This window comes from Oryzias latipes, chromosome 6 (assembly GCF_053564925.1).
Source record: "Oryzias latipes strain Hd-rR chromosome 6, Olatipes_Hd-rR_3.1".
In the NCBI taxonomy this organism is placed as follows: Eukaryota; Metazoa; Chordata; class Actinopteri; order Beloniformes; family Adrianichthyidae; genus Oryzias; species Oryzias latipes.
The window spans coordinates 24,366,223-24,390,389 of record NC_136242.1 but is presented as its reverse complement, the minus strand read 5'-3'; the positions used below and the strand labels follow the sequence as shown (position 1 = coordinate 24,390,389).

Sequence of the window (24,167 nt, the reverse complement as noted above, 5' to 3'; positions counted from 1 at the left end):
TCGTGCCAAATTAGGAGGAAAGACTTTATGCATTGTTAAAAAATGCATAAAGTCTTGTTAAAGTCTCAAGGATGTCTCAAAAAGACATCCTTGTAAGATTACTGGTATTTTAATTTTTAAAGCTGAGAAAGATGATTGGTTTTAACTGCTTGACTGAATGAAATAGAGTGCTAATAACGTTTGCTTTGGACAAATAACTCAGTAAAACCACACAGGATCCATAACCAAACGGCAGTTTTTATTGAGTTTTTTATTTTTTATGTATTGGATAAAATCTATGTGGTCGTAGAAAAGTGATATGGTTTTCTTCGCATCGATACAAGCCTACATTTCCCAAGATTCCAAGCAGCACAACATCCGCTTTGTTTAGCGGAGCGACAGCAGCGCCTGATCTGGTTGAGGGGGGAGGTGTGTTAGACTAAAGTGTGTCACTGTGGGGTGTTTTCTTTCGTGAAATTATTTTTGTTTACTTCTCGTGCGGTGGAAATGTCTCTGTCTTCCACCCAGAGCTCAGACACAATCAGCCGCAGGAGGAGGCCGACAGACTTGGCGTTGGGTAAGCACGTCACTCACTAGAAACTTCGTTTGTAGCCGTTGGCCGTGGCATTTAATGCCCTAATCCCAATAGATTACTATTTAATTTTACTTTGCCTTTCTATAGTGTTATTTCTGAAGATGAAAGCCCACAATCGTTGGGAATTAACAGAATAATCAGTGTGTGGATGTATTTAAAGGTGTACCCCCCTAGTGACGTCACTTCATTTACAAAGCGGTGACCTCCTTTTTATTGACCAGATCTGAAATAAAACGTTTAAAATATGTTTATAGGTTTAAGACTAAAATTTTACAAGTTTAACTAACCATGGTTTTGATCAAGACTGCAATTTAATTGTTTACATTTTTGATAAAGTTAATATTTAATTCTTATTTGCAACTATTTTTAATTGTGTTTATTTTTTGTCAGCTTAAATTCTAAAAATCTAAATTTCGAAATTTATAGAATTATAATAATGTTGAATCTGAAATTGTGTAGATCACAGGAAGTTCAGCAAACAGCAAAAACATGGAAGAAACGTTTTTAGGAGAGCTGGCTCCATAATCGAATGTAAAATGGACACGTTTGAAGCTGTGATGGAGAGGAGGACTTTAAATAAACTCCTATCCATCATGGATAATCCAGAGCATCCTCTCCATCCTGTTCTTGACTGTCAGCGGAGCACCTTCTCCAATAGGCTAAGGTAGCTTTGCTGTCACACCAACCGCTACAGGAGATCTTTCCTACCTCACTCCATTGGACTCTATAACTTGTCATCCATGTGCAATAGATAAACTCATTTAAAGTCTGTCTGTCTGAGCTGTAACGCAATACAACTGTTTTTTCACTGATGTGTCTTTCTGATTGATTGTTCTGGTTCTCTGTTGTCATCCATTGTTTGTATGTTTGTATCTTGAGCCTAACGCCAATGCTGTAACAACCCAATTTCCCAAGCTGGGATCAATAAAGCATCTTTATCTTATCTCCCTATCTGGGGTGCTGGAGGGATTGTGGGAGTTCGCTCATCCAGTCCATATGTGTTTTGTGGATTTGGGAAGGCGTTCGACCGCGTCCCCCGTGGCATCCTGTGGGGGGTGCTCTGGGAGTATGGGGTCCGGGGAGCCTTACTGAGGGCTGTCCGGTCTCTGTATGACCGGAGTAGGAGCTTGGTTCGCATAGCCGGCAGTAAGTCAGACCTGTTCCCGGTCCACGTTGGACTCCGGCAGGGCTGCCCTTTATCACCGGTTCTGTTCATAGTTTTTATGGACAGAATTTCTAGGTGCAGCCAGTGGCCGGAAGGGATCTGGTTTGGGGACCACAGGATTTCCTCTCTGCTTTTTGCAGATGATGTTGTCCTGTTGGCTTCATCGAACCGGGACCTCCAGCGTGCATTGGGGCGGTTTGCGGCCGAGTGTGAAGTAGCTGGGTAGTTTGCCATCTCTCGGTCGGTGGGGTGTCCTTGCCCCAGGTGGAGGAGTTTAAATACCTTGGGGTCTTGTTCACGAGTGAGGGAAGATCGGAGCGTGAGATTGACAGGCGGATCGGAGCGGCGTCCGTAGTTATGCGGTCGCACTATCGGTCCGTCGTGGTGAAGAGAGAGCTGAGCCGAAAAGCAAAGCTCTCAATTTACCGGTCGATCTACGTTCCAGTACTCACCTATGGTCATGACCGAAAGAACGAGGTCCCGAATACAAGCGGCTGAAATGAGCTTCCTCCGTAGGGTGGCTGGGGGCTCCCTTAGAGATAGGGTGAGAAGCTCGGTCACCCGCGGAGGGCTCGGAGTAGAACCGCTTCTCCTCCACATCGAAAGGAGCCAGCTGAGGTGGCTCGGGCATCTAGTCCGGATGTCCCCTGGACGCCTCCCTGGAGAGGTGTTCCGGGCATGTCCAACTGGGCGGAGGCCCCGGGGAAGACCCAGGACACGCTGGAGAGACTACGTCTCTTGGCTGGCCTGGGAACGCCTCGGGGTCCCTCCAGAGGAGCTGGAGGAAGTGGCTGGGGTGAGGGAAGTCTGGGCATCTCTGCTCAGTCTGCTGCCCCCGCGACCCGGTCCCGGATAAGCGGAGGAAGATGGACGGAGATGGATGGATCTTATCTTATCTTATTCTGAAAATGTCAGTTACAATAGCTGAAAACAGTTTTAGGTTCAACTTTATCCCCATTTGTTTTTTTTTTTATTTTTTAGATGAAAATTGCCTAAATTAACGAATTTACGTTATTTTTGCAGATGTGCTGTTATCTTCTAATTCCAGCTTTGTTTTATATATGAAAGTAGAAAAATCTGTTTTTCTATGATTTTGGTGGAAAAGATTGCTTATTCTTTCAATTATCCCAGAATAGTTAATAGTTTTGAATTGTACATGTCAACCTGTGGGTTTTCTATTCAGAGTGCTAGAGTAAAACACAAAAGGTTTAGGCTACATTTAAGATTGAATATATTTTTAATATTATTTCCTAAATGAATACACATCCTGAAATCACCAAATCAAGCTGGAATGTGTGCATCATTACTGCTTTTTGGGGGAAATTGTGGCAACTTTTTAAAAACTTTTAAAAGACAGTTTAACTGTCACTCATAGTAAATTGTTATTTGAGAAAGAAAGGACCCTGACACATAAAAATATATCTGAACTTTTAAAAAGTCTATTTCCAATGTGACACCTTTATTTATATATTTTATTTTATTTTAATGCACTTTGTGCAAATAAGACTGGTTCTGTGCGTGAGGTGGAGGTATTTTTAAACTCACATCTGCCACACGGCACTGGTTGATTGCTCAAGGTGGACGAAATAAGGAAGGGAAACAACAGAAGTGGTACAGATTTTGACATTCTGATGGTCGGACTGAAGAATAACCACTTGGTTTTTTGTGAAAAGCATAAAGCAGGCTTCTAAACCAGTGTTTTTCAACCTTTTTTGAGCCATGGCACAATCCCGCGGCACACCAGCATCCGAAAATGTATTAAAAAAAGGAGAAACTCGTAGTCTGTATTGATCTACCGTCCCTCCCCAATCTCACATGCATTTTTGGGATAATTGTGGCAGAAAAAGCTGGAAGTTGCCGCTGTTTTTTCTAAAAGATGTAATAAAGGTTAAGTTAGAAGATTTAAAAACTGTTTAATATGTGTTCGTTGTTTTTTCAAGACGTTTAACACAAAGACTCATTGTGTGCTGTGACGCTGGCACTTTAACCCAATGCAAAAATTGATAAATTGATTCAAAAATCTTTCCTAATGTAGCATAATTTTGCACATGTTTTTAACTTTTGATACTTGATGAAATTTTGCTATGAAAACTCCTGAAACAGTGTTGTGTCTACTTTACTGATATAGTATTATGTTTTAATCATATGAATGACTTTTATAAGTAACATAATCTGCATATATTTCAGATGACTGATCTGCATTTGCCATGTTGATTTCTAAAATAGTTATTTTTTACGTAATATTTAAGTAATTCATCTTTGTCATGTGCTTTATCGACACCTTATGATTCTTAATTCTGTCTGATAAAAGCTAGGAACCGGATATTGATAAATCATGTAATAAAATGGTTATAGTACAACGGGGTGGGATTATATAAGTTCGCTTCTTTCTACTCCCTTTCAAGCAATATTTGTTAATATGTCTAATTATCCTAAGTTTGATTAGTTACTGTATGAATGTATAACTGATGATTGTATTGCTTTTGTGTATTATTTCTACTTAATTGCTTGAAATAAACCATTTCAAATCAAATCAAATCAAAAATCATGGGAGATGTAGTGTGAAAACGGCCGGAGATTGTTTTTCTGAGCTTCATTGTTTTGTTCAGTTTTTCCACGATCTGACACCGGATTCTGCGGAAAGCTACACCGCTCAAGACGAGCCTTAGCTGGTATTTTTGTCAGAACTGAGAGACTTTATGTGCATAATAGGAACAAGGAAGTGAAGACTTTAACCACTTCTGATTGGTCAGACTGATGACATGTGATTAAGCCCCCAAGAATGATTGGTGGAGACAGTTAAAGGGGCGGGACTTTTCCAAAACCAGTCGTCATTCTTATCCAAATGTCTTTAATAAAATCAAGTAAACACAGCGAAAAAAGTATTTTATGATCTTTTATATTCCTAACTACACCGTGTTTTATCAGGGCCTGTTTGGATGAACAAAGAGATGATATCCTGGAGATGGAAAATGTTGTTAGATCCGTTACTGAGGGCAATTTCCCACGGCACACCTGACCATCTCTCACGGCACACTAGTGTGTTGCGCCACACCAGTTGAAAAACACTGGTCTATATCATAGGTCAAATGCATTCAGTCACTTACCATTTTCAGTGAGCAGGTGGGCTTTCTGCGCACTCAAGTCATTGATCTGACGAAGGTTTACGTCATTCTTGGTCTTTGGTTCACTGAGTTGGTCCTCAAGGGTACGGCACATCTTTTCAAGATTGCCCTAACATGGAGAAAACACACTGGTTGTAAAACACTGTTCTAAACCAAGAAAAAATATATTCGTGCTCATCTGTTTTGCAGAAAATTGTTTGACTGGAATGATATTTGAATAACAAAAAATCCAAATAAAATATATGCAATAAATCTAATTTAGGTAATTAAAATGATCTGACTCAGCAACAGAAATAGAAAACAAGAGAAGACATTTTTTTTCTGTCTTAAATCCAAACAGATTCATTCAAAGCAAATGAAGCATTTTTTAAACAGATAAGATAAAACTGCAATTAGAAGTTAGGTTGTATTTTAATATATTTAAATAGTTGGAGTTATGAAAATCTTTTAAATTAAATTGTGAAATAAAGATTTTATTTTTAATCTGAATAATTTACCCTTTTTTTAATTAAAAACTACTATATGTCCTGGGAGCAGCTGGTAAAATCATGCATAACCACAAGAGTGGTTGTTTGACCGTGCTTTTTAGAGAAATTACTTTAATTATCCTCTTTTTTTTTATATTGTGTAAATATATATAGAGAGATGATTTTGTATCTTGTTTTGGTGTTGCAGATCCTTCAGGCGGTCACGATTGTCATGAGGAGCTCCATGAACAGCTTATTGCATCAAACAGTTGTGCCTCATCTCCCCATCTTTCATCATGTCCTGCAGTAAAATGCATACCTGCACATGCATGTAAGCACCGCTTACCATAGATAGACTCTGAATGGCAGAAATACCGTTTGCAGGCATTTATATCCTTTTCTTCCCTTCAGGTACAGGCTATCGTGCTTGTGAAGAAAGCTGGGAGATAATCCAAAACAAGAGAACCATAAAAGCTGAGAACGAGGTGGAAGCCAACAAACTAGTCAATAACTACAGAGTAAGAAACAAATGCGTTTTTTTTCCCCATCAGAAGTGGAGTTCATAAACCGCTTGACAGGTTTTATGTGTGTAGTTTGGTTTCAGAAAATGGAAGAGCCACGTGACAAAACGGCCGTTTGAAAGACGCTCAGATGTCGTGAAGGAGCTTTACTCTGAGCTGAACGTCGTTAAACCCCACTCAGGTCCAGGTGCTGCTTTATTTCTAACTTTTTCTTTGTGGACTTGTAGTTGATAAAATATTGTTATATTTTGGGAAAAAGATCAAACTAAGGGTTACTTACAAGTAAATTTTTCAATAGTCCATTTAAAAGCACAAAAACTTTTTTTAAAATTGTGCGATCATTTCATCTAAAATATGTCAGATCTTTAATGTTTTTGCTGTCCATCCCTCTGTTGTCAGGTCAGTTCATTACATTTGGAAATATAGTCTATGTTTTCCTCTTCGGTTGGTGGGTGTCTCTGGCACATCTTTTGGTTGGTACGCTCATGTTCATGACCATAATTGGGATTCCGCACGGTAAGTCCAGCAGAGGCCGGTGGTGTTTAATGTTTCTCTTATCTGTTTGCTTCACTCTTGTTTTTTCCCTCATTCTTCAGGTAAGCTGTGCTGGAGATTGTGCGGATACTTGCTGTGGCCATTTGGCAGCACTGTTCACGAGGTATTTGCTTGGCGTTAGTATTTTTCTTCTGTCCCAACTGGAAAGATTAGGTCAATAAGGGATATAAATCTAAACCAGTTAAATCCGCGAGCAGCATTGAATGGCCAGCCGGTGTTACCCGCCCTCACTTCTATCTCCTTAGATTTTATCTATTGGTTGGCTGGGGATAACAAAAAAGTATTTAACTTTTACAAGAAACGCTAAAAGTAAACTTTTAGATTTCCTTGGCAACTGAGGTCTTTGTTAACCACGCCCACATACCTAATATGCTCATATTTTATGTCGCTGTGTCTAGATGACCCCACGCCCAATGTTACAGTGCCTAGGATGGGACAAGGGTTAAACTGTATTTTACACTGACCAAAAATATAAACGCAACACTTTTGTTATTGCTCCCATTTTTTATGGTATGAACTCAAAGATGTGAAACATTTTCCACATACACAAAACAACCAGTTCTCTGAAATATTGTTCACAAATCTGTCTAAATCTGTGATAGTGAGCACTTCTCCTTTGTCAAGACAATCCATCCCACCTCCCAGGTGTGCCATATCAAGATGCTGATTAGACAGCATGATTATTGCACAGGTGTGCCTTAGACTGGCCACAAGAAAAGAGCACTCTGAAATCTTCAGTTTTGTTTTATTGAGGGGGTCAGGGGACTAAGACAACCAGTCAGTATCTGGTGTGACCACCATTTGCCTCATGAAGTGTGACACATCTCCTTCGCATAGAGTTGATCAGGTTGTCTATTGTGGCCTGTGGAATGTTGGTCCACTTTTCTTCAATGGCTGTGCGAAGTTGCTGGATATTGGCAGGAACTGGAACACGCTGTCATATACGCCGATCCAGAGGATCCCAAACATGCTCAATGGGTGACATGTCCAGTGAGTATGCTGGCCATGCAAGAACTGGGATGTTTTCAGCTTCCAAGAATTGTTTACAGATCCTTGCAACAGGGGGCCGTGCATTATCATGCTGCAACATGAGGTGATGTTGTTGGATGTACGGCACAACAATGGGCCCCAGGATCTCGTCACGGTATCTCTGTGCATTCAAAATGCCATCAATGAAATGCACCTGTGTTCTTCACCCATAACATATGCCTGCCCATACCATAACCCCACCACCACCATGGGCTACTCAATCCACATCATTGACATTAGAAAACCGCTCACCCACACAACGCCACACACGCTGTCTGCCATCTGCCCTGAACAGTGTAAACCGGGATTCATCCGTGAAGAGAACACCTCTCCAACGTGCCAGACGCCATCGCATGTGAGCATTTGCCCACTCAAGTCGGTTACGACGACAAACTGGAGTGAGGTCGAGACCTCGATGAGGACGACAAGCATGCAGCTTCCCTGAGACGGTTTCTGACAGTTTGTGCAGAAATTCTGTGGTTATGCAAACTGATTGTTTTAGCAGCTGTCCGAGTGGCTGGTCTCAGAAGATCTTGGAGGTGGACATGCTGGATGTGGAGGTCTTGGGCTGGTGTGGTTACACGAGGTCTGCGGTTGTGAGGCCGGTTGGATGTGCTGCCAAATTCTCGGAAACGCCTTTGGAGACGGCTACTGGTGGAGAAATGGACATTCAATTCCCTAGCAACAGCTCTGGTGGACATTCCTGCTATCAGCATGCCAATTGCACGCTCCCTCAAAACTTGCGACATCTGTGGCATTGTGCTGTGTGATACAACTGAAGATTTCAGAGTGCTCTTTTCTTGTGGCCAGTCTAAGGCACACCTGTGCAATAATCATGCTGTCTAATCAGCATCTTGATATGGCACACCTGCGAGGTGGGATGGATTGTCTTGACAAAGGAGAAGTGCTCACTATCACAGATTTAGACAGATTTGTGAACAATATTTCAGGGAACTGGTTGTTTTGTGTATGTTGAAAATGTTTCACATCTTTGAGTTCATACCATAAAAAATGGGAGCAATAACAAAAGTGTTGCATTTATATTTTTGGTCAGTGTATATATAAAGTCATGGAAAACTTCCTATAGCTATACCAGGACAAGAATGTTGACTTTATTTATTCCATAATGGAGAAATTGTTCTCCGCATTTGACCCACGCCCCGGGTGAGCTGCAGACGAGCCGCGCTCGGGAGTCAACAGCTGGCTGGGGAGAGCAGGGATCGAACCACAAATCACGACCTGCTCTACCGCCTTAGCCACTTGAGTTCTGAAGACAAGAGAGAGATGATTTTACCACATCTTCATAATTTTAAACCTTCTCAATGTGTGAGAAACCTGGGCGTACTTTTTGACTCTGAGCTGAATTTTATCCCACACATTAAAAATGACGTTAAGACAGAATTTTACCTTCTTAAAAACATTGCCAGAGTCCGCCCGTTCCTCTCTCTAGCCAGCACAGAAGTGCTGATGCATGCTTTTATTTTCAGTTGTTTAGATTATTGTAATGCACTGCTCTCTGGTTTACCCAAAAAGTCTATTTCAAATCTACAGCTATTGCAGAACTCAGCGGCACGAGTTCTGACGAGGACCAGAGGGCAGGAACACATTACACCCGTTTTAAAATCGCTGCATTGGCTCCCTGTGCATTTCAGGATTGATTTTAAAATTCTTTTAATTGTTTAGAAGTGTTTTTATGGTCTTGGGCCTTCTTATTTAAATTATATTCTTTTAAAATATGAGCCCTCGCAGACCCTGAGGTCCTCCGGTGCTGACCTCTTAGTTGTTCCTAAGGTGAGAAGCAAAACTTATGGTGAGGCTTCGTTCCACCAAAATGGTCCTTGCCTGTGGAACAGTCTGCTGGAGAGCCTCAGGGCCGCTAAATAATTTAAATAATTTAAACCCATAATAATTTAAAACTTCCTTTGGATATCCCTGACACGTGTATTTTGGTTCCGTTAGTGGATTTTGAACTATTTTTCGTTTTTTTTGACAATTTCTTTTGCTGTGATGTCATCACTTTTCTGGGGCGGGGTCATTCACTATGCCCAAAATACATTTTCACTAGGTACTAGGTGCGTGCAAGTTTTGGTGAGTTTCTGAGCATGTGGCGGAGTTAAAAGGTGGAGGAAGAACAAAGAACTGCTAAAAACATCTACTCTTTGCTGTCTAGGTCTGCTGTGGGACATAATGAAAATGATCACAGGTTTATTAAAACTTGAAAGAAAATTTATCAGAGCTGAAAATCACAAAAACTGTGGGTAACTTACAAGAGTTCCCATTTTGAACTGTCTCTTTAGTGTTTTGCTCCTGTGATTGAGATAATCATCCAGTCATCAAAAGATGACTGGATGTGAACATTGTCCTCATTATCTCAATTTGTTGTGTTCTGTCGAGTTGTGTCTTGACAGAAATGTGGATTTATTATTGTTAAACAAATATTTTTCTTTTATCACTTGTCTTATTTGTTCCTGTGGATCTTTCTGCAGATTGGAAAAACCCTCAGGAGATGCTGCGAACAAGCGCCAGACTGTGAGTGCCGTGTAGACCTGGATGAGGATAGTTCTCCAGTTCTGTTGCCGTCACCGACAGAAATAGCCGATCCAGAGCGGCCAGAGAGACCCCCCTGCACTCATTATTGGGTACGTCTCCAAACTTAAAGCAGGAAAAAAATCCTTTTTAGAACCTCTGCCTCATATTTGTGTTCAGATGCAAATATCTTTAAAGTCCCACTCCGATCATCTTTTGATCTATTTTCAAAGTGTTCCAAGTAAACCTTTAATTATGATTATGCTGTTATTATGCAAAATAAATAAAAATTCTGCAGAGCTGCATAAGTTCATCTGAGTTGTGGGTGTGACTGGTGGCATGGAATATGCCTGGCTTCATTTCCCATGATCCTTTTGTTTACACTTTCTCCTGCTAGCTTACAGCCCTAACGTAACATTAGCTGTGCAGCAAAAACAGTGACTAATATTGGACCTATCCAGCCGTACAATATTAAAACAGATGCCAGCACGGATGAGGAAAACACAGATGTGCGCAGATGTACTCGTCTGCAAGGGGATCCATCCGAGTGGAACGGAGCCGGGAGCTTGTGGCCCACTGACCACCTACATCACTCCTACAGGCTTTGTCAACCTGCATTTTTTTTGTCTGCTCCTGATTCACCACAATTTAAATAAAAAATACTCAAAAATGTATTTAAAGCTTAATTTTCTTAATATACGCCTTCCATCATGAGAAAAATGCTATAAGAACATGTTAAAAACACCAAAAACGTGATTTTCTTTGGACTTCTTCAATTGCAGCATCGTCCCTCCACCTATGTATGGCTGCTGCTGGGATATCTTCCTCTGGTGATAGTTCACTCTCTGGCCTGCTTCCTCTCCTGGATCCTTGTCTTCACCATCCCAGTTGCCAAACTGAACGCACAGACTTTGAGTGTCATTCTGCTGTTGCCTCCTGAAGATGTCTCCATCTCCAGCAGCTCACAGAGACAGGTACTGGGCTCACCCATGAACATCTATGTTTCCTTATCTGGAATAACCGGTCATTCAGGAGTGTTGTCCACTTGAATTTTAGCATCACGGCTATGAGACGAGAGCACGTTTGTGCTGCTACTATGCTGCTAACTGGTACTACTACAAATACACTGTTGATGGGATCAATGTTTTTGCAGTCAGTATCCTTTACCGGTGCAGGATGTGTGTGTTTGGGTGTCTAAGTATACCAAATGCTGTATTTTATGATCTGTTATCTTTAACCACCATGCCAGACCTCCTCCCTCTGGTCATAGTTGCTCTGGTCATCGGCTATGTGGACAGAGGAAACCAGTGGGCCAGCTCTGACGTCAAATTTGCCACCGCTATTGGCTCCATTATTCCTTTGTCTTATTATATTGGCATGGGGATTGCAAGGTAAGTAGTTTATCGTCAAGAAACCCATACTGTCTCATGCTTTTTGTTGAGGAACAAAGAATTCTGTCTCTAAAAGATGTTAATATTCTTTCTGTCTATTCTTTCAGTATTTCTGCACAGAGTAACTTTGCCGTGGGCGCCGTGGTCAATGCCACCTTTGGCTCCATTACAGAACTGACTTTTTACATCACAGCCCTGCTCAGAGGCCACCGCACAAACAACCCGTGTCTGCAGGAGGTCGTTAAGGCGGCGCTGACGGGCACTCTGCTCGGATGCATCCTCTTCATCCCAGTGAGTCAGCCTGGATCAAACCCTGTTAATCCCAGATTACACAAATTGTACAAAATCAAATAATTAAGTGAGAGAATCATCTTAATTCGACATCTTTATTCATTTGGAGTAGATTAATTTTAAAACTGAAAAGGTTTTCTTGACTTAAACCTTTTTTAGTGTTTTAGATAAACCAGATGCTAAAATGTGAACTGACCGATGTCATCTGATCATGTGAGCCAGTGATATCGAGACTATATGCTGTTTGTTCCAAAACTTATTTGCAGCTCTTATACTATATAAATTTTTTTTTAGGGGATTATACTAAAAATGGAAACTGGTAAATCTGATCTTTTTGACTGTTCAGTTGTCTGTTTTCTCCTTGTAATTTATAGAATGTAACCATTGACTGTATAAGAGAACTGGATTGAGTTTACCCCCCCCCCCCCCACGTTGCATTCCAAAAAGGAAGTACCCACCGCCTCCTGGAAGACAAAGTCCCATAGACTTGTATTAAGAAATAAACAGCTAATACTCAGTCATTTTATTTTTCATAATACACAATCTAGCTCCGATATACATATTTTTTAACATTCTCTTGCTAATCGATTTTTTAAAAATTTTATTCTTATTTAAGTAATAATCTAAAATATTTATAATAATAGCCAATCAGATGCCTCAATAAAATAATGGGGTGCCTACTGGTCACCACCTTGACAGATTCTCCAGATCCTGCTTTCAGTGGAAGGGAATGTGGACTTCTAACAAGCTCACTCCTGATTGGCAATAGTAGTTTCCATAGAAACGCTGACTCAGACCGACTCAGATCAATCACTGCTGAATAACCTCATCTGGTTCCAAATTGTGGCGTTCGTATAGTGGAATAATGGCAACTGATTTGGCTGCATTAGTTTGGAGCTAGAAGTAGCAGTTTTCTATGGGTGATGTGACACTCGCTCAGTCCAGTTCCCCTATAGAGTCAGTGCATGTAACAGGAGAGTTGTTTGTCTTTTCTCAGGGCATTTGCATGATAATTGGAGGCCTGAAACACAGTGAACAAAGGTTTAACAGTCGTTCTGCAGGAGTGAGCTCTGCACTGCTTTTCATTTCTGTTGGAGGTAATTATCTAAGGACCAGTGCATGAGAACGGTCTTTTTAACAAAAATATATAGCTGTAGAAAAGGAGAAAAGGTCATTCATTAGCAGTGACGAACTCTAAGCAGAGTAGTCAAAAGGCAAAGAATAAAATGGGCATTAATTTTGATGCAACCCCCCCCCTTTTGTTGTTGCTCAGAACTGTTGGTGCAAACCTCAGAGGTTGTATCTCTGAGGTTTTTAGATTAATAGCATTCGATCCAGCTGAGTAAATAATGTTATTGTAAAAATGCAAAACTGCTTTGCAATAGGAGAACCTCTCAAGACTATATCTTTATTTTTGGTGTCAAGAGATCCTTTCTGAAACCAAACTCGACAAGTTCCTCCATTTGAGGAACTGCAACATTTAGGACTTCTGTGCTGGGTTTAAATTTGACATTAGTGCGTGAGGGTTTGGTCCATCCCAACACATTCTCAAGAAAATAACAGCAACTAAGCAGTATGTTGTAAAATGCACATCTGTACATGGAAACATGGCCTGTTGTGCAGTTGAAACCACGTGTTCATTAACAAATCTTGTTTTTGAAGACCCCTAAAAATAAGAAATACTTAAAAAACATCATTTGATTTTCATAAATGTATTTTTCAAGGAGTAATATAAAACGATTTAATACGGTAAAGAATATACCCTGTTTTCACAGGCATCAATATATTTACCCCGATTTTATTAACAGTGGTTTTTATTTCCTTTTTTACCACTAGATGTCAGTAGAACGTCTCAAAATGAACAATGAAACAATTTAGTGTTTTTTCTCATTTTTTTTGTAAATCTGACTTTATAAAGATGATAAAGTTTGGAATATGCAGCTCAGCTTGACAAACTCCACATTGGAGACTCCCAGTTGACTGAGTCAGTGAAAATATTCCAGTGTAAATGTTTGTTACCCCTGCTTTTCTACCTCTTTCTGTCTCTGGCAGGTGCTTTTGCCCCCACGCTCTTCTCCAAAGCTTATGGGAATCTGGTGTGCGACTCCTGCACCAACTCCAGCAGTGGCCTTTTTGTGTGCCACAACTGCCACTATGATCTGGTCATTAGCAACCAGGGTCTCAAATTCTTGTTCTGCTTCACAGGAGCTGTGTTTTAACTCTGATCTTTGTCCGTATCAACAGAAAAACAGCACACTGTTCCACAGCCACGTCGAGTGAGTTTTTTTCCCTTACATCAAAACCAAATCAAATAGCCCTTTTGTACAATTTTGCATCACAAAGTGTTTAAACTTATTAGAAAAATAAAGACAAATCCACATGCACACAGAAGGGTCTCTATGTAAAAATCACATACAGATTAAAAGTAGTTGGTAATCATAAAAATACTCAAATAAAAAAGAATTGAGTATCATTTTTAAAAGAGTTTCTATTCTATTAATTCAGGGATGCTTCAAAATTCCAAATACTAAGCCTGTGTTTGTTTTTCCATTAGGCCACTGGTGTACACAGTGTCTGCCCTCCTGCCTCTTGCCTACATAATTGGTTTGATTTTTACCCTGAAGACACACTCCCACATTTACAACATTCACGTTGGGGATGGACAAGGTATGATGCGCCTAAAGAGTCTCTTAAAGAGAATTTTGTATGATGAGCTCCAGTTTCATCTCTACAGTGACTGACCACCAAGAGACGGTGGTCCACTGGTCACGGTGGAGATCTCTGGTCATCCTCATCGTAGCCACCGTCCTCACATCCGCCTGTGCAGATCTCACCTCGGAGCACATCCAACCCATCCTGAGCCAACCAAACGTCTCGCAGGTCAGCATCTGTGCGAAGGTCAGCTATTTTATACGTCGCTCCGATTCTCTGACATTCTTTTCTTTTTTTTAGTACTTCATTGGGGTGACAGTTCTGGCGATGGTTCCAGAGATCCCAGAGATTGTCAACGGGATCCAGTTTGCCCTCCAGAACAACATCAGTCTCAGGTAGGTTCTCAGATCTACAATTTTACCTTAAAAAGTGATGTTTGTATTTATTTCTGTCTGGTTTCTTGCAGTTTGGAGGTTGGGCGCTGTATTGCAGTTCAAGTCTGCATGCTGCAGATTCCAATATTGGTCGTGTTTAACGCCTGCTATGTATGTCGCCATTCTTGGTTTCCTGTTTGGATTGGTGAATTCCAGCAGGCTGTCTTCATGCAGTCCATGTCTGTGTTCTTCAGGATGTGGGCTTTGAGCTGCTGTTCAGTGACCTGCACTTGTGGGCCAGCATATGCAGCGTGATTTTAGTGAACTACATCTTCATGGATGGGAAGTCGGATTATTTTCAGGGTGAGTTTCAGAGTGCGTCAAGGTTTGGAAAGTGAAACTTCATATTTCAGGGAAATTTTGTGCAATTATTCATTAAAAAAAAACCTGTAAAAATATTTTTGCTTTTTTGGGAACAATTATGAAGTTTACAAAAGTCCTGGTTATCTAGAATTGTAAAGCTTGGAGAAAAATAAAATTAAAAATATAAAACTGTTCCATTTCATTTACTGTTATGAAAAATTAAGATTAGAATTGGCTCTTAGGAAACAGTTTTTTTTCTTCTTTTTTTATTAAAGGGTGATCCTCTGAAATCAGTGCACTTTGTGTCTCACAGGTTTTCCTCAGATATGTTCATATTAAAACACAAACTGCTTTTTTTTAAAAGAAAATGAATAGATTAATGTACCTCTGCATGATCACCTTCAAAATCTTTTAGAAAATTATATTTACAAACATTTTATGGCTCAGAGGTCAGCCAAATGAGCATGTTCCCACTCACCAAAGCTACTTTTTCATCGAATATAGAACAAACGCTATTTTTTGCTAATGCAATCATTTGTCTTTCTACTTTAACATAAAAATACGAGAAAAATACGAGTGATTTATAAAATAACAATTTTATCACAGACCTCAGTGTAGTTCAACAGCTTATCAATCCTCTTCATTAAGAATGGTTTAATCCAATTTCTTAAGAACCCAGGAACTGTCATCACTAAATATTTTTCCCACTCCCACTGTAAAGAGATGCGTTTGTGTACTTTATTAACTATATGTTATTGTTTTATATTGTCAGATTGACAGTCAAGCTCAGCCTTTCAACTCCGTTTTCACGGGGAAAAAAACGATATTTACTGTTTGGGGAAAAATAAACAATTGTCTTGAAAAAATAGATTGTCCTTATTCCATATGTTGCAGACATGGGGCATTCAGCTAAAATTTTCAACCCCTATATAAAAAGAAATACAAACACTTAGTGTTGAATCATCGTTAGAAGGCTGAAAGTTGGACTTAGAATCAAAATAATTTGAAAATAAATTATAGTAGCAATAAGTTGTCTTATACAAGGCAAATGTGATAATTTTGGGATTTCATGCCTAAAGAGGGAAAACTTATCTTCTGACAGGTTCAAATAGTCCCTCGTCTGATACAATGTTCAGAAACACAATGTTTTGTGGTATTCTTTGTAGGAAGCATGACTCAAAAACAACTTTTGAATTATCTTCAGTGGCACGCTAAAATGTTTTTAACTTAATATTCATTTAGGAAAACATACATTACTGTTGTCTTGTGGCTTAAAACATTTTCTAACATTTCGTCCGGGGAAAAACCCCATAAAACACAGTCAGCTTTAGCCTCAATATCCTTCACTGATTTTTCATTTTCCTGTTTATTGCTTTGCCGTTTTTCCCTGTTTTCCTCAGGTACAGCTCTGGTGATCGTCTACCTCATTCTTTTGGCTCTGTATTTTTTCGCTCCATCTCCAGCTGGCTGTTGAAAACAACTTCCTCTGCAAAGTTTTAAGTCAATATATTGAAATGAGCCAATGCTGGTCATCATTGAGTTTTGTAAATGTATGAACGCTTTAGAAAGTGTACTTTGACATATTTCAATTTTAAAACATCAAGTCACAAATCATCAGGAAGTCCTGCTAAAAGTTCTAGCTTATAACAATACAATTCTTTGTACTACTGAAAGAGAAAAGGCCATTTTTACGATGCACATCTGATATTTCCAGGTACTTTTGAAGGTTTGTACAACTAAGCCATAAAATGTGATCAAACTTATTTGCACTTTATAGTTCGAAAATGAATAAAGATTAAGATTTTGAAAATGGGTCGTCTGCGTTTTTATTGTTTACACAGACAAATATAATTACAAAAACAGTGCAACCTTATTTGCTTCTTTGACAGAGATCTTTGTCTCCTGAACATTGAAATGAAATGACATGCACAGTGTAACATGCACATGACCTTAAACGTCAGTTTGTATTCATGTATCCAGCAGAATAGTTTTCTATTTAAACAGATAAAGGCATAAAATATCAAAAAGGTGTTTAAAAGAAAAGCACTTGGTTAAAACCATTGATATCTGGAAAGCGCACATAACAGCTGGTGAAAAGGAAGTATCCACAGTAATTTAAGATTTTCAGTAACTGCATGTATTCTTTTAAGAAAAAAAGCTTTTGTGTCCTAATAGTGGAGCTCTTTATCACAGTGTGTAGCATCCCGAGTACATCTTACACAACTTCTTTAGAGGCAGAAATCTCTAGAAACCTGTGGAAATAATAATAGCACTTAATGTGTGTCATGGAGTTTGAAGGTTTAAGTGGAGTTCAGGCATAAAGTCCAAAATAAAGGTGAATTGAATAAATATATCAGCTGAAGACAGTACAGTCTTTAAAAAATATATATATATAAAGTACAAGTCTGGAAAAAATGCTTTAAATGTTAACGCAATTCAGACAAGAGTCAGCTGTTTAACTCTTGTTTGAAAAGAAATTAAGAAAAAAAAAAAAATCACAAGGCACAAAAAATGTTGAAACTTAAAAACCACTTTGGTCAAATATGGAAACATTCCCAAATAAAGTTTCACAGTGGTAAAGAGCAAAGTAAGTCAGGACTTCCAATTTGATAAACAGAACTGCAAAAACATTAGGATTAAAAACTGTTTTTAAATAAAGTTTTGAATATTGACCTCATAAAAAGTACTGCAATTTATTTGGGGGTTTTCTCTCAAAATCAAACACGTAAAGTGTTTTACACAAAAAGTAAAGGCCAACCCCCCCCCCCCATCATATAAGATGCAACGACAGTGAGGAAAAGTTCCATCTCCAAAACCGCAAAAAGCCATTTTCACAAGCCAAAATGAATTTACCTGAAGAACTGTTAGCTTTTTAGCGGATGATTTCCCATGCTCCTTTACTCCTGTGACGACATAAACCGACATGCACGTTGGAAGTCCCAAACTCAGGAAAAGTGTCTGAAGTGCATTGAGGTTGAAATCAGCACCCTGTTGGCTGCAGCATGACTAACTCATAACATTATCACTTAATTTTTTTTTTAAGTTAAAAATGTTTTTTTTCCCCCAGCCATTTCTGCTCTGCATTACAACCTTTGGCCTGCGAGGCTTCAGCTGCTTCAGTCAGCCTTTGCCTTGAGTCAATTTGAGCCTCTGGATGAAAGTGTGGGTCAGTCCCAGGCTGAGCAGCTGAAGCGTGGACAGCTGCGTTAAGTGAGGGAACATCTTCAGCAGCTTCTCCCAGGTCAGTTCCAGCAGGCTGGGCACCACCAGCCACACTTTATACAAAGAGGCGGTTCTTCGGTTACCAGAAATGTTGACAACACCACCGTGGACGTACATGCAGCCGGCCTGAGAAAGAGGTGCAGTAAAGAAGTTTAAAAAAAACTAAGCGGATTGGCTCTAAAATTAAGAAAACCACTTCTTATCTGCATAAAAATAAGAAAACTTGGATCATCATGCAAGTTGTAAGAGGATTTGAGGAAATATTTAAAAAAAAATCATTAATTAAAGACAAACTGATGAGAATTCTGTTTTTAACATGTTCTTCTGACGATCGAGGGGAATAAGTATTTCATCCCTTGATGATTTTGTAGGTTTGCACATTTAAAAATGGATCATCTATCTCCCTGGTTGATTCATTTAAACAGTGAGATAGAAAATCATAGAAACTCAGGAAATCAACATTAAATAGTGAATCTTTAATGAAATAATCTGGCATTCAAACCAAAAGCAGGATTTTGTTGCTTTGTGCACCAGAAAAAAATGCACAGAGGATATCCACAAATGAGATAAACATTGTATTGATATTAAAACAAGAAAATAAACAGATTAAAGTAAGGCATCAGATGGATGACCATGGTTTTTGGGATCATCTATAGTTTTTTTTAGCCAAAATCAAAGAACTATTTTCCAGGATAGTTTCTGCAGAGAGGCAGTAGTTCATAAGAAATTTGCCTCTAAGTTGTAGGAGGGACCGTTGGTGCAGAGCAATTATAAACTTAATATTTGTTATGCATGTCCTCCATCATCAGAAAAATGCCAGGAACATGTTAAAAACAGCAAGACACGGGTTTTCCTTGCAGTTGGTCTGCTTCCTAGTCAATTACAGAGCATCAGTTTCTTTGTTTTTTTAAAGTAAATTTGAGACAGAGGGGTTTAAATACTTAATTATTAATACTTAATTTAATACTTGTGAAATAAATAATATTAATGAATATTTAAGAACTCCGTTTTTCCCACATCATAAAGTATGATGAGTTGTGTCTGTTTATGTTCTGAGAAGCATCACCACCCCCAATTTTTCTCAAATACAACAAGAACAACTTGTCTACAGGAAGCCAACTTTCATCCATCTTATTTAAGACATTTAGATTTCCCGAAAAGTGGCTCACAAATATAGTTACACATTGAATGTGCAGTACGCTTCCACGGTCACACTGGTGCTAAAATCAAAGCTAACAGCAATCCAATAAATACCAGTTATTTTTAAGAATTGGTAGAGTAGATTCAAAATTACCCCCCCCCCCCCTTCTATAAATATGTAAACACGTTTTTGCATCAAAAGTTTAAGATGTAAAAATGTTCAGAAAGATGGTTGATGTTAGAGGCCAGTAGTTTACTGACCGGAGTGACTGCTGCACAGTGAAAGTACGCGGGTTCAGGCATGACAGCAGGAAGCTTCATCCACTGAAAAGTGCGCAGGTTCAGCCTCCACAGGTCCGACAGGATACTTTCTCCATTATAACCGCCGCATATAAACACCTCTGCAGGTTCATGCAAATCACAAGACACATCTTAGCTCAACTGCAATATCTGACAGCAGAGTCTGCTTGAGGGGGTTTTCTCACCGTCTTTGACCTGCACACAGCTGTGACAGCGGCGAGAAGCAGGATATCCTGCGAAAAATCAAAATGCGGTTTCTGATCTTAAACTGAATGCGGCTTAAATCACATACCTATTTTTTCATGGGGTTTAGTGACCATTTCCTCCCAATAATTGGTCTCCAAGTTATATGCATGAATCTGAGGAGTAGAAACGGCAACAACATGTATGAATGCTACCTTTCTATGTTAAATAAGTCTCAACTCGTCACCCTTCTTACTTTGTCCAGTGAGTATGATGTCCAGGAAGTCCCACCTCCTAAAATGTATATTCTCTGTCCATCATGAGCCAGCTCATGCCTGTACCTAAAATGTAAAAAAAAAATCATTTGGAACGATTGAATTCAGTTGGGAAGCCGGTCTCTCAGCAGTCACTAACCTCTCTTCAGGTAGATCTGAAGGTGTGTTGTTGGGTTTGAGATGGGTCCACTCTTTGGTGGTTAGGTCCAGCCTGTGCAGGTCAGTGCTGTAAAGGTAGCCTGTCGTCCCTCCAAACACGTAAAGATAACCGTTTATAATGGCCATCGCCTGAAAATTTTAGGTTCCTGAATGAATACTTATCAGGTTTTTCTTTCCACGCATGTCTTCTGGTGCAAACGTTACCTGCCCATAAATCTTGTTGGGTTTGTTCCCTCTACAGTTGAGCAAGTTCCATCGTCGATACTGAACATTGCAGACATGAACATCATTGCTATTGTTTTCACCAAAAGGGATCCCTGTGCCACCAAACACCAGAAGATTGTTTCCATGTATGACAGCTGCAAAAGAGATAGACATTAATAGAAATACAAATAAAATCTTAGACCTTCATAAAATGGAAAAAACACTTTTCGCTTGCTCAAGTTCTGCACATTGACTGAAAATTTTAGATCTATATTTTGAATAAAAACAGCAATATCTTGAGTGCCAAATCTAAACATCTTTTTTTTATATGATTAGCTCTCTTTAAAAAAAAAAAAAAAAAAAAAAAAAAAAAAATTATAAAATGTATACACCGTCTTTCAGGCGCCTCTCAGAACTACTAGAAGCTTTGTTCTAAATTTCCGGTGTGAGAGATGGTGTTAAAAAACAGAGACAGCTGGAATGGCTGGTCACAACTAAATTATATTCTTACACAAAAATTCACTTCAGCAGTTAAAAACACCAAATAAGTAACCATTATCCCAAGTGTTGTGGAGCTTTTTGAACAACATTTCTCAGAAATTAATGCCCCCCCTTGCATACTGATGATACATCAATGTATACCCGACATGGAGGCCAGCTCTGTGGGCATATATCCTTCCGTGCGGACTTGCTGCCAAGTGGCCGTGGCAAAATGATACCGCCAAAGCTCCCTGAAAAGAGGGTAGTCCTCATTCTCAGACCCGCCTGCCTCTTCAAAGTCCGGATTGTAACCTCCAAAAACATACAAGTTGCTGCTGTCTGCAACGCAGCGGTGCCCACTGCGAGCAGGTGGGATACAGTGCCCTGCAAAGGAAAAGGGGGAAACTCCAATCAGCTAAAAAAACAAAAAAAAAAACACTCATCTTAGCTCTAATAGAAAACAGTTTTTCAAGTCTTTAGGGCTTGCAGAAATGACTGTTTTGATCTGACACAAGCCAGATTTCAGTACCCTCTCTCAGAAACCGGTTGGGGATGCGCAGGCTGGGACAGGTTGGGGAAAAGATGCGTCGTGCCTGAAGCCATCGCGCTCGTTTCTTGGAGCCTGAAAATCCAGCAGATGCACAGCGAACTTTTAATTACAAAATTAAAAAGAAAGACACATTCCAAACACAACCTTTAAGATAATAAACTCCTAATAAAAAAAAAAAATTGTGCTTGTTATAGATTTCTGATCAAATAAGAGTGAATTAGTAAATTTCCCAAATGAACATTTGGTTTGTATTAAAAGTGACATAAGTGCATTCAAATGATCTGAAGCTCCTGCACTGCAGCGTTTAAATTACATGTGTTTTAAATCCTTTACTTTTCCTAAATTTTTAATACAAGTTTCTAAATTTGACAAAGAAGCCCCTGTGGTTAAGCAAATTTATAGTTTAGCACCTTTTAGTCAAAGAAACAAATCACAAATGCAAATCTACATGTTACAGAGAAACAAAAGGCTTAAATGCATTCGCCCCATTTGTAAACAGTTGATTAATTTGGAAATACAAAATATGATTACATTTTTAAAAGCGACTTTATTAGAGGAATGTATCCATGTGTTGTGTGTAGTCCTCCCCTTGCTAGTGAACAAGTTTAACAACACGTGTGATAATAATATGCAAAACTCTAGGTTTTATTATTCAAAATTACAATTATAGTAAAACTAAAAGTTTATTCTTAATGACGTTCTACTTGAAGACTTAAATACAAAGCCACACAAAGCCCTGTTTGAGAAGCTTTGAATCAGAGGAGACGAACAGTAAAGCTAGCAAGTCCTGCTGTGTAGCTTCGTAGCTAAGCTAACTCTGGCCTTAGGCCCCAGCGAGCAAACTAACAAAACTCCAATGCAAACATCGTTAAAATGAATCAGCACGAAGAGCCCCTGTCTACACAATTATCCAGGTTTCCATTAATGTGATCTAACGGACATATTTCTACGTTTCGAAGCCCTTCTGGCAGACGTTTTGTTTACAAACCTGAGTCTCGGATGAAGGGCCTCCATGACAGTTTCTCAAACTTGTTGAGCAAACTGAAGGTTTCCTTCTGCTCGGCCGAAGACATCTTCAGCGGGGAACGCGCGGAGATGGTTCACGGGGGCCCACTGCAGTTTGGTGAACCGTGACGACATGGGACTAAAAACCAGCTCACGCTCGCCTGCACAATAAAAAATATATTTACTGTACACACCTGCAGCTGCTCGAAACATCAAAATCAGCTGATCTGGACTGACCAATCAGAGACGGGGGAAGCCATGTTGCGTTCAATATATTTGGAAATAATAGTTACTAATGACACGTTCAAGTGTTTTCTGTTTTTATTTTTTTGATTGAACATTTGCAGAATACAATTCAAAAATATAACATTTATAACACTGCAATACAAGAATGAAGCACAGTTCTGAATACAAGTCAACTTTGTGCCTGCCTGGCTGCCTGCCTGCCACCTACCTACCTGCCTACCCACCTACCTGCCTACCTACCTACCTACCTGCCTACCTACCTACCCACCTACCTACCTGCCTACCCACCTACCCACCTACCTACCTACCTACCTACCTACCTACCTACCTACCTACCTACCTACCTACCTACCTACCTACCTACCTACCTACCTACCTACCTGCCTACCTACCTGCCTACCTACCTGCCTACCTGCCTACCTACCTTCCTACCAGCCTACCTACCTAGCAGCCTACCAACAAACCTACCTGCCTGCCTTCCTGGCTGCCTGCCTGTCTACCTATCGTCAAAATGTGCTTTAACCTATCCCCAGTTGCTAGAAGAAAAAAGTCTATGTGGACCTCACAAGAAACATACCTGTGGGAAAACTGATGCTTGACCCCGTAAAAAAAGTGATATCACATCAGTAATATTTGAGAAAAGCCTTTGCATATATTATAATCAAATTGGTGTACAAAAAAAACGCTTGTTTAAATTGTAATAAAGTTGAATAGTTCTCAATACATTTATCAATCGTTGCAGTGAATAATATGTATGATTTGTACAACAACTGTACAACACCATGTCAAAGTGACACTCCACGGTCCCAGGGGTGTTTTTCTGTTTAGTCATTGATTCATTTACTTTTGTTGTAGTTGTTGTTTTTCAATTTTAAATTGTTTTTTGTTCCTGAACAGTTGTTTGTTTTTGTTCTTGGTGTGAACTTCATTAGTTATTTCTGTATTTTGAAAAAATTTGTAATGTTTTTTTACAGTTTACATGTTTTGCAGACCGCATGTTTTTTACACTTTTGCAGCTGTATTTATTTAATATTTATTCCTTTATTTAATAAGAATCTCATTTTTGATAATAATTTTTCATAATCATTTTAGTAATATTTTTAATTATCTAATATAAATGTAATTTGTGATGTCCTTTATTGATGTTATATTATATAGATTATTTTCTGAATGTCGTGTTGCTGCCACAGATAAATGAAATTTCCCCATTGTGGGATTAATAAAGTCATCTATCTATCTATCTAAACGGACTTATAATTATTTTTGCTTGAATTTAATGTGCAAAGGTTTTTATTTCATTTGGAGTTAAAAAAAAAGCTAGTTTAGTGTCAGTTGGTTTTTTTCATTGGTAAATCTAAAAAGGCACAGTC

At 39.2% G+C, this 24,167-nt stretch overlaps 2 protein-coding genes across 2 annotated transcripts; one reads left to right on the top strand and one right to left on the bottom strand.

Annotated features, from left to right (window-relative positions):
* Window positions 1–326: 326 nt before the first annotated feature.
* On the top strand, window positions 327–16,843 carry LOC101173935 (uncharacterized). The gene is made up of 20 exons (XM_011476273.4): window positions 327–556; window positions 5,540–5,662; window positions 5,743–5,849; window positions 5,925–6,039; window positions 6,252–6,368; window positions 6,449–6,510; window positions 9,923–10,075; window positions 10,745–10,936; window positions 11,019–11,118; window positions 11,212–11,353; window positions 11,461–11,644; window positions 12,642–12,741; window positions 13,697–13,806; window positions 13,889–13,920; window positions 14,199–14,311; window positions 14,379–14,524; window positions 14,597–14,691; window positions 14,763–14,841; window positions 14,925–15,033; window positions 16,434–16,843. Exons 1-20 carry the CDS (start codon window positions 487–489, stop codon window positions 16,505–16,507), a joined length of 2,223 nt encoding a protein of 740 aa, XP_011474575.1. The 5' UTR covers window positions 327–486; the 3' UTR covers window positions 16,508–16,843.
* Window positions 16,835–22,790, bottom strand: LOC101173702 (kelch domain-containing protein 10-like). Its single transcript, XM_023955390.2, has 10 exons — window positions 22,535–22,790; window positions 21,526–21,618; window positions 21,159–21,380; window positions 20,517–20,671; window positions 20,293–20,441; window positions 20,135–20,219; window positions 19,988–20,054; window positions 19,881–19,928; window positions 19,657–19,796; window positions 16,835–18,381 (listed from the first exon to the last, which is right to left on the bottom strand). The coding sequence occupies exons 1-10, from the start codon at window positions 22,617–22,619 to the stop codon at window positions 18,154–18,156; spliced, it is 1,272 nt and encodes a 423-aa protein (XP_023811158.1). The 5' UTR covers window positions 22,620–22,790; the 3' UTR covers window positions 16,835–18,153.
* Between the last annotated feature and the right edge of the window lie 1,377 nt (window positions 22,791–24,167).

Bases quoted from the DNA above. Each gene is read 5' to 3' on its own strand.
- LOC101173935 (XM_011476273.4), top strand. From the start codon at position 487: ATGTCTCTGTCTTCCACCCAGAGCTCAGACACAATCAGCCGCAGGAGG. The intron at 11,354-11,460 runs GTAAGTAGTTTA...CTATTCTTTCAG, and splicing joins ATTGGCATGGGGATTGCAAG to TATTTCTGCACAGAGTAACT. The intron at 13,921-14,198 runs GTGAGTTTTTTT...TTTTTCCATTAG, and splicing joins CTGTTCCACAGCCACGTCGA to GCCACTGGTGTACACAGTGT.
- LOC101173702 (XM_023955390.2), bottom strand. From the start codon at position 22,619: ATGTCTTCGGCCGAGCAGAAGGAAACCTTCAGTTTGCTCAACAAGTTT. The intron at 20,672-21,158 runs GTATACATTGAT...TCTCTTTTGCAG, and splicing joins AGAGCTGGCCTCCATGTCGG to CTGTCATACATGGAAACAAT. The intron at 20,055-20,134 runs GTAAGAAGGGTG...TCTACTCCTCAG, and splicing joins CATCATACTCACTGGACAAA to ATTCATGCATATAACTTGGA.